Genomic DNA, 10484 nt, shown 5'->3' on the forward strand with positions numbered 1-10484 from the left:
TTATTACAAAATATCTTTATTCATTTCATTCATAGATCATTTTTTAAATCAATCAAATGACCGATTTTTATCTCATAGATCTATAATTGAAAATGTTAACGTTATTTTACCATCATCCAATAGTATACAATATGAAGAAAAAATTAAGCAGCTAGTTGAAATGTATTAAAGCGATTTAGATTGCAGTGTGTTAGCGGCTGTGAGTGAAATTAAAATTTAGCAACAAAAATGTACAGGAACTAAAGATTTACCAAAAAATACTATCGACGCTCTTCAAAAATGTAACATATCAATTTTCCCTCCTACTTTCAAACTTTTACAGATTTTAGCAACTCTCCTAGTTACAACTTCTAACAGTGAACAATCTTTTTCAACAATAAAAAGATTGAAAACATATTTACGAAACACCACATATGAAAATAAGTTGAATGGTTTGGCAATGATGAATATACACAGTGATTTGATGATAAACCCTGATGATGCTCTAAATAAATTAACGACCAAAACAAGTAAACTATGGTTAGTGTAAATTTTAATGTAATTAAAATATTGTTTGACTTTAAATGCTTTAAATAAAGTACAAGAAAATTAAAAATAATATTTTTTATGTATCCCTACCTATTGTATAGACCTAAACCGTAAACCCCCCCTTTGAAAAATCCTGGCTACGCCACTGTTACTTTAATAATTAATATTATAGACTATGGTTTATAATATGATATATTAATAGTTGTTATGTTGTTATAGGAGGTCGGTGACGATAACTAGACGCTAGAGGCTAGGCAGAAGTAATAATTACTTATTGTACAATTATTGAAAATACAATTATTGTGGTATTAAATATTATGAATTATATTTTTAAATCAATTATACTTAGATTTATTGTTTATTGTTAATTTTAAAATTAAATATTAATATTAATTAATTTTAATAATCATTTTGGGAATATTACTTTCAGAACATATAATACTTGATGATTGGATGAATCAAATAAAAGGGAGAAGGATTTTCCAAACAACACTATACACAAGACATTCCCTTGACGTTTTCGACCAATGAATTAAGTTGGCGAATTCATATTAAAATTATTTGGTATACGTTACGCATTGTATAATCAGCAAGAAACAGAATGTGATAATAAGAACAGTTTAATTTAAACGATTTGCCTATTATTATTGGATAACATGGGTCGGAGGATGGCTCCTGCTTGCTTTTGCGTGACGTTCTTTTTTGTCCGCTCCGCCGTTCACCAGCCACGTGTTCTCTATGTATACCCAACTCAACGTTCCACCCGACCAGTTTACCTACGCCTTTTGCTTCGTATTATACGTAACTGTATTGTACATCGATTATTTGTTATCTTATTGTGCATCACTATCACTATTCGTTTCACGCAACTATGAACATGGTAATAGTGGTATGTAATAATAATGTTAACAATAACATAATCAACGTCTACACGTAGCTGATAACGATATCACTATATCGGTTATCAATGGCGATTTATGACCTGAATAACAGGTAAAATCCGTCTACGCAGTACGAAATGATTGCCTTGTTGCTTTAATGGAAATTACTTTCTTGCAGTTGCATTTTGTCTTCCGTCGCGTTCGTATGATGTACTTGACGTTTGTCCGCTATGTAATTAGATGCCGCCCTCCGTAGTGAAGCAGCTACTGCGAATTAAGACGCGAGACATACCTGCGTCATGGGATCAAAGGATCATGTCCTTTTTTAGTGTCAAAATATTCTTTCCGTCGCATCGTCGTCTGATTTACATGTAACTACTGCCCTTTGATATCGTGTTCAAATTTATTTCATCCATAATTACTTTGTTTGGTTAAAATATTAATCTCATAGATATGTTTCTTTTCTCTAGATATTTCTTTCGATCATGAGTATTGCTTAGAGGCACTTTTGTCTAGAGGATTTCCCAGATAAGATAATAGTTTATTGCACGAGGCTTACAGTTTATAGGCAGTGCATATAGTCTTACATCTACTACAATTTACTCTATGAGTGAAATTTGATTGTGAACTACTTCATTGTTATACTGACTTTTACATTTGAAATTATTGGTTACAATTTTACTGACATCATTATAACCATTAAATAGCTTTTATTATTCACATTTGTTTTTAATTGGTTTGATTTACACTATCAACATGTTCTCTTTGGTGTATCAAAAACTGGTAGAAAAGTTATTAAATGATACACAGAAACAAAACACAAAAAAAAACAATGCACTGGAACATAAATCAATTAAACAGAATAATACTTTTAGAGTAGATAAACAAATATCTGTGACAAATTCCCAAAATATTGATTTATTAAATCAAATTAAATCTTTGCAATGCTTATTTACATGGGAAGTGAAATCGCAAAGAAATCAAGATATGATTATATATATTAAAAACAAATATGGTAATGTAAATTTAGATATTTCATTGCCAGAATTTACATTTACAAGGTAAATACTTTATAATATATTTATTTATATTAATTATAAGTAAATTAGTATTTAAATGTCTTCAAAAAAATTTATAAAATGTATGCAAATTATACAATTTCTTAAAAAATTAACTATAAGACATATAAAGTTAAATATTTTACTCTGAAATTCTTAACAGGGTTTAAAGTATTTTTAATTATTAATTAGTGGAAATGATCTATATAGATTAACATAAATATTTCATATTAAATTTAATATTTTTATTTTGATTATGTTCACTCTTTTTTCCTTACTAAATGAGAAGTTGATTTAAATATATTTTTGGTTTGAATATCTGAAGAGTTATTAAAAATATTAATTAAGTTTAATATTTATTGTAATAAATTAATTCATAAATTAATATTTTATTATACTCTCATCATTTTTTTTTCATAGATTTTTCAAATTAATATTTGTTTAATAAAAAAAAATATACTTTTTTTATAAATATTTTTTTAATTTATTAGGGACTTAATGATAATTGAATCAGAGCCATAACGAGCCATTGTTTATCCTAAGGAAAAACTGAAGCAATGTGCCTCCGAGGTTGTATGGTTGTCACACTCACAGCTTGTAATATGTATAACACGATTCGGAAAAATCTAAAAAATTGTGGTTAAGTTTCTAGCAAAACAAGAAATAACATTTCTTAAAATGAGTTAGTTAATTATTTAATATTTTTGCGCCTCCCAGTTTCAGGCGCCCAAGGCAAGTGCTTCACTTACCTCACTTATGGCTCTGAATTGAATGGTCAGCGGGAATAATGTGCTATGTTAAATTATAATTGACCCGTCATATATATTGTCATGTTTTTTATTGTGTTTGTGTTACGCTAATATTATGGTTTTTTCGGTCCTATGTATTATTTAATGATCTTAGAATAGTTAAACAAAGATAGGAATGTTTCACTTAATCAGTGGGTTTCAACCTTTTTAACAATGCTGTACACTTCATCTCCAACAAAATGTTCGCGGCACACCAATCCATGTATTATGTGAACCCATTTTTTTTTATATATATTTACACTATTTACAGTCAACTCTATTAAAAGGTTATTTATATAAATTGTACATGAATACAATCGATCAATCAAGACGGCTGCGACGGGCATACTTATAATAATTAATATTAGTTCAGTCAGTTTTCATTGAGTTTCGATAATAAGCTGTTAAATACGTACTTATAAAACAATTTATAGATTTATCATGGCACACCGGTTGGAAACCACTGCTTTAAATATACCTATTCTATTAAACTTAAAATATTTATAGCAATTATTATTAAAATTTCTTGGACAAAAAAAATTAAATACAAATTATTTTTGATAGGATATATATATATATTATACAAATTAAACAAGTCACTGTTATATCACAAAATATGTTAAGATAATAAACATTTAAAAAATGATACTTCTTCATTTGATATTTCCGAGTTTTCTTTCGCGGTATTGTATGTTGAAAAGTAGGAGTAGTATATTCTTTACATATTATATATCACATATATACTTTCCACGGTATTTGCAATATCAAAATCAATATCATCGGAATCGTGTGATCATTCTTAGTCTCACTAAACCATATGGTTACTTTTTCATAATTATGTAGCTGTACTTTTACGCTCCGGCAAGGAGTATGCCAGACTCTCCTCCTTAACAACCAACCCCTTCCTACTGCCCAATGTGTACGCTATCTTGGAGTCAACATCGACCGTCGACTTACCTGGTCAGCTCACATTAAAAATAAAACTCGAATACTTAACGACCGTTTTCGCCAACTTCGACCGCTCCTAACTTCTAAAAATATTAAACTACCTACTAAATTATTGCTATATAAACTACTACTCAGACCCATCTGGTCCTACGGTTTGCAGCTATGGGGCTCAGCGAAAGTATCAAATACAAACCGTATACAAAGGTTTCAATCCAAAGTCCTTCGCGTCATCTCCAAAGCTCCCTTCTATGTTTCAAATAATACCCTTCGTTCTGACTTCAATTTACCCACCGTCACTGAACTAGCCAAGCTCCACTATAAACGATTCAATAAAAAGTTAACACATCATTCTAATCCCCTTATCGCCCAACTATCATCTGCAACTATTCCAGGAAATCCCCACAAAAGACTAAAAAGGCAATGGTGTCGTGACCTGCTTATATAATATATAATAAGTATCACTACTAAAAAAAAAAAAATCTCTGTTACTCATAAGGCATAACTATTATGTACTCATGGTAGTATCATTATTATTATAATTATTATAATTATTATTATTTTAGGATTAAAACCTTAAATTTATATTCATGCTGAAGTACCTCCGGTGGGAGGTCTCTTCCCTCGGTCTCTTCTGTCTGTTTTGTTATTATTTATCACTTAAGCTTATTGTTCATTAATTGTAACAGATGGCGTAATATAGAATTTTGTTAAAAAAAAAAAAAAAAAAACATTTAAACACAGTTAGTATCATGTAAGCAAGACGCCAGCAAAATCAGTACTGTGAAAATCAACAGTTCATAAGATCCACAAATATATGTTTCTATATTTTAATTGTCGTTAATTTAGTATAATATTATTTTGATGTGAGGTATAAAGAATTTCAAAACAATCTATTTTTATTTAAACGAGCAGTTCTTAATATGAGTTCATATTAGCAAAACACTAACACCGCTACCGTTGACGGGTTAAATAATAAAAACAAAAATGTACCTATTATAATTTCTTATAAATATTATTTTGAATGCACGTTCTGAACTGTTTAATAAAATAAAATTATATCATATTTATATTTATGAAATTTTTCAGTCATGTTTATAAAATATTTTCACATTATTTAGCAAAAAAAAAATTAAATCCGAAATAATGATACGTAGCACGTTATTCCTGCCGACCCTTCAATTATATTATTTTTTTTAGGTTTATTGGTAATTTAATTATTAGTCATGAATTATATCTTAATGGTGAATTGAATGCAAGTGACATGAAGATTTTAGAAATTGATAAATGGCTTGACCAGTTAGATAAAACTACAGATGAGTTTTATTTATCTATAAATATTGCCTTGAAACATATTAGAGCTGCTAACTTCATTCATATGTTATTTGACACAAACGAAATCACAGGATTTAATATGGTAAGTTATTGTATAGAAAAAAATTAATAAAAATAAATGGTCAAGTTAGAAAAAATTTAAAATAGAAATATAAAAATATGTATTTGAAAAAGCCTTGTTTCGTCTTTAATTAAAGTTTACCTTTAATTCATAATAATAAAAATCAAAAATATTCTATGCAATATATTTTCATATTTTATGATAATAATTTTTTTTATTTTTTGGTCTTTGTTAATAGTAATAACAATTCAAAATTTAAGCAAATTTATACTATTTAGTCTCAGTATTAATATAGTACACAAATATTTTGAATAGCTGTTGATTTCTTTATTCTAAGATAAAATTACTGAATTAGTACTACTTACTAAATTGCATATAAATGCATGACAATTTGTTTATTTCGATATTTAAAAATAAGTAATTATTTTCCGGTAATTATTTATTTATTGTTATTATATATTGAAATTATTATTTTTAGTTATTGGATGAAATTGTTCCATTTGAAATCATGGATGATAAATTAAAAGCTGTTGTGCATATCATACATGCTGCTATATTAATGGAGTATGGTATTAATCAAGAATGTTATAAATATGCTCAAATAGCATGTAACTTGGATCCTAATACTTCTCATTGGTGGCATATACATGCATGTGTATTGACAAAGAGACAGTTTTTATTTAGAAAAAAGCTGAGTCTTAATACTAAAATTATTGAGACTGTTAAAAGAGCAGTGATGACTTCAGACAAAATAAATACTTCTGTTGATTCATTTGTTTTAATTACTTTAAATGAAGTTGTGAAAAATGAATTTCAAATATCAGATTTTGAATCAATTAATTATTCTGAATACACTGTAAGATTATATTTTATTTTAAAGGAATGAGTTATAAATCCAAAATTAATTTTTCCAAAGATCATGGTATTTTTTTAACAGTAATCATTATTCATTGTGTTTAATTTAAAATATATTAAAAATAACTATGTAGAAGTTATAAAATTATGTATTACTTTGGTACATACTATATTTTTATTAACTTACATTTTAAACTCAATAACTCTACATAAAACCTATTTAAATTAAATAATTAAATTTGAATTTATTACTCTTACCTTTCTTTAACTTATACTTACGAGACACTGAAAACTTAATAAAATACAATTTTCAATTTTCTAGTATCTTAAATTTAATTATTTAAAAGAAACAACATGATTTTAATATCAAAGTTTATTTAAAAATTTTTAAATGTATTTTAAAAGTTATTTAACACATTCAATACTGATTATGACCCATAGTTGACATTCTACTTTAGGCAAGTTTAGCCAATGACGACCCATGTTCATTGTTGTTCATATGTTTCTATTTGTTATATTAAATGGTCATATGACGGTAAATGACTATGTGTCATCTTCAGCAACATGAGATGTGTTAAGCCCATTACTTTATAGAGATATCTACATTATAGTTTGTTCCTAATTTTTAATTTTAATTTTAATAGAATACAAATTATGCAGATTTAAGTTTAAAAACCATAATGGAGACTTTAGTGAAGAGACATAAAAATGGTGAAGATGTACTACCTGATTTAAATGATTTAATTTTAAAATTTAAACATGATAAATGGAAAATTATCGTAGACATTTGTTCATATACTGTTCTATTCAGAAACAACTTCAGATTTGGTATTGAACTCTTCTTAATGTTGATTAAGGAACCAAACTTACCCATTAAAAATTACATTAAAGTAAGTGTTTCCTGAATTTTTCTTATTAAAATGTAACTAATGTACATATTATTTTATTTATTTATTTATTTTTTTGATTTGTTATTAAAAATATTTTAAATATAATTATCAGTTTACATTGTACATTATTTGCTAAAGATAATTTGTATAAGAAAGACAATTGTAGTTGATTAGTGAAAATGAATTTATAGTTTTTGAGTTAATTTACTATACTAATAAGTTGGGCTCGGAAGTTGATTCATTTTGAATTTTTTTTTGAAACTTTAAACAATGCTCTTCTGACCACAAATGTATTTCATTATCATGTGAATCCAAATAATTAATATTTATTTTGCATTTTTTGGTGTTAATTACTTTTTAAGTCATCTTTTGACATTTTTATTCATTTTTACTGATTTCACACTAGTTCACTAGTTATCGTTTCTTGTAAACCATTATGCTGAAAACTTAAGACTTGTCCGATTTTATTTCACCAATTACATTCTTTGACTCATCATTTTATAGTGAATAATACCTATTATATCTAAATTTAATTTTTTTTTTGTAATATTTTCGAGATGAAGAAAATTAAAATATATGTCAGTACTCGGTTGTGCCTCCCAATCACTTCAGTGGACGTGGAAAGAAGTTTTTCCAAATATAAATATTTATAAACAGATAATCGTTGTTCATTTACTTTTGATATCATCAAATACACTCTAATTGTATGATGCAATTATTTGTAATATTTTTAGGTCATTTTTTAATGACATTTTTATGTCATATTTGCATCTTTTTTTATGTAATTTTGTAATGTTTTCAAGGTCATCAACTTCCGAGCCCTGCTAATAAGTAATAATAATCTAATAGAGTTAATTCAATAATTAAGTATTGATATTTATCTATTAATGGAATTGTACTATTTTCATAAACTATAAAATAATTTTCACTAGTTAACTGCTTATTATATTTTGATTTATTATTTTAAAAAATTAAATTGACTGAACTACATTTAGATTTAAGACATCATTAAAAGAAAACTATTAATTCTTACTTAATTTGTTTTTATTATGATTTCTATAACAGTATGTATTCTTGCAATTTATTAATATAAATAAGAAACTGTATATGATATATCTTAAAAAAAAAAAAAAAACGTGTAAAAAAAATTGATTGCATGTTCAACACTTTTGAATATAATTAAATAATTATTTGAACATTTACTGGCAATAATGATATAAAACTGTAGTGAGCAGAACACTGTATATTTTGTTGTTTATAGATTGCTTTAATATAATAATATCTAGTTTTATAATTATTATTATATATTTTAAAAACTTTTCCATTACTTACCAGTTTTCCTTTTAGTAAGCAAGAAATTGGCTTGAAAAGTACATCAACATTTTATAAAGTTGTAATTTTTAATATCCATATTAATATTATTTTTTATTAAACAATTTTCAGTACCACAACTCAATATTCATTGACAACTCAAAGATATTTAATTTAGCAGAATTGATATGGATTGAGATCATATTAACTATATCAAATTCAAGAGATATTTCTTCTGAGGATATTTTATTTTACTATAAAGTATTTATTGAAATGAAAGTAATATATAATTTAAAAATGAGAGTTTTTAATCCATGTATGAGAGTTGATCTTATTGGTTATAAAAATAAGAAATTGGTCATTAAAAATAAAAATATAATAAAAGATAATATTAAAAGTAATTTTCAAATGCAAGTAGGATTAAAAAAATATTGTAAATCTGAAGAATCTAAAAATAAAGTAGCTGCTGATTCACAACAATCATATAATTTGTCTAACGAATTTCAATATTTGAATACTACATTTAATTATTTTGGACACTATGAATGTTTACCATCTTCATCAGTAATTGAATATAAAATTAATTTATTTTTTCAATCAATAATTGAATTGAATAGTTCAACTACATCCAAAATCATATTAACAGACATAGACACCAGTTTAACAGTATTTCCTAGAAGCCATACTTCTCCAGAAATATATAAATACAATCTCCAAATTATATTAAACAAACATCCTAATGGCTTTAGAATTTATACTGATGCATCAAGGATTCAAAATAATGTTGGAATTGCTATTGTATCTATTAAGAATTGTTATAGCTATAAACTGTCATCAGAATACTCGTCATCTGAAGCTGAAGCAGTAGCTATTTTGAGAGCCCTTGACTATGCCTTAACTGAAAATATGAATGAGTATATTATTCTTAGTGATTCATTAAGTACCATTATGTGTATTCAAAACAAAAATATAAATTCTGATGTAATTAATAGTATCTTATGCTTAATACATGCTCACCAGTTAAAACAAAATGTAATACATTTTGTCTGGATTCCTAGTCATAAAATGATTGAAGGCAATGACAAAGCTGATAAACTTGCAAAAGAAATAGCTGTATCAAGTACTGCAATAACTTATACTCATAATTCGTATGTGGCAAACAATTTACCTTCAAATTAAAATATATAAAATACCTTAAATATTAACCTATAGGTTAAATATTTAACATAAAAATGTATCTTTAGCAAGAATTATGTTTATTAAAAAGATAAAGACATACTAGGAAGATAGAGGGACCATTTATTGTTTGTTAAATAATGTCCTTTTCAATAAATATTATAATCAGTAGATAATTTTATTGTAAGAATTATATTTACTACTATGTATAATCAATACAACTAAACCATTACTAAATATGTTTAGTTAAATATTTTGGTATATTTAAATATATATTATAAATCATAATGTACATTATTAAAAATAAAAAATTATAACTTAAAAGTGAGCCACTTTATTGATATACCACTAACTGATGACAAAACAATATTTTATTATTATTTATTAATAATGTAGTTAAGTTAATTTTATAAATATTTTACTTGTACCCATTTTGTAAGCTATGAAATATTCCAAAAAATGTTTTTAATGTAAAATATAATAATTATAATTTTAATAATTAAAAGTATATATTGTACAAATTTTCAACATTAAACTATGAATATCGAAATTAGTATGAGTATACCAAAAAAATACTAATAATGTTTAGGTTTTGTGACAATATTTTGTCTCACTTTGTAAAAAAAAAATGACTTTTTTCCTTTAAATAATAACTG

At 25.6% G+C, this 10484-nt stretch overlaps 1 protein-coding gene across 1 annotated transcript; it reads left to right on the forward strand.

Moving 5' to 3' along the window:
- Positions 1-1527: 1527 nt before the first annotated feature.
- On the forward strand, positions 1528-10164 carry LOC112690059. The gene is made up of 6 exons (XM_025563964.1): positions 1528-1780; positions 1880-2470; positions 5401-5617; positions 6075-6452; positions 7096-7341; positions 8785-10164. The coding sequence occupies exons 2-6, from the start codon at positions 2166-2168 to the stop codon at positions 9829-9831; spliced, it is 2193 nt and encodes a 730-aa protein (XP_025419749.1). The 5' UTR covers positions 1528-1780; positions 1880-2165; the 3' UTR covers positions 9832-10164.
- Positions 10165-10484: the final 320 nt, after the last annotated feature.

Source organism: Sipha flava, unplaced genomic scaffold (assembly GCF_003268045.1).
Source record: "Sipha flava isolate LNK unplaced genomic scaffold, YSA_version1 48_pilon_pilon, whole genome shotgun sequence".
NCBI classification, from domain to species: Eukaryota; Metazoa; Arthropoda; class Insecta; order Hemiptera; family Aphididae; genus Sipha; species Sipha flava.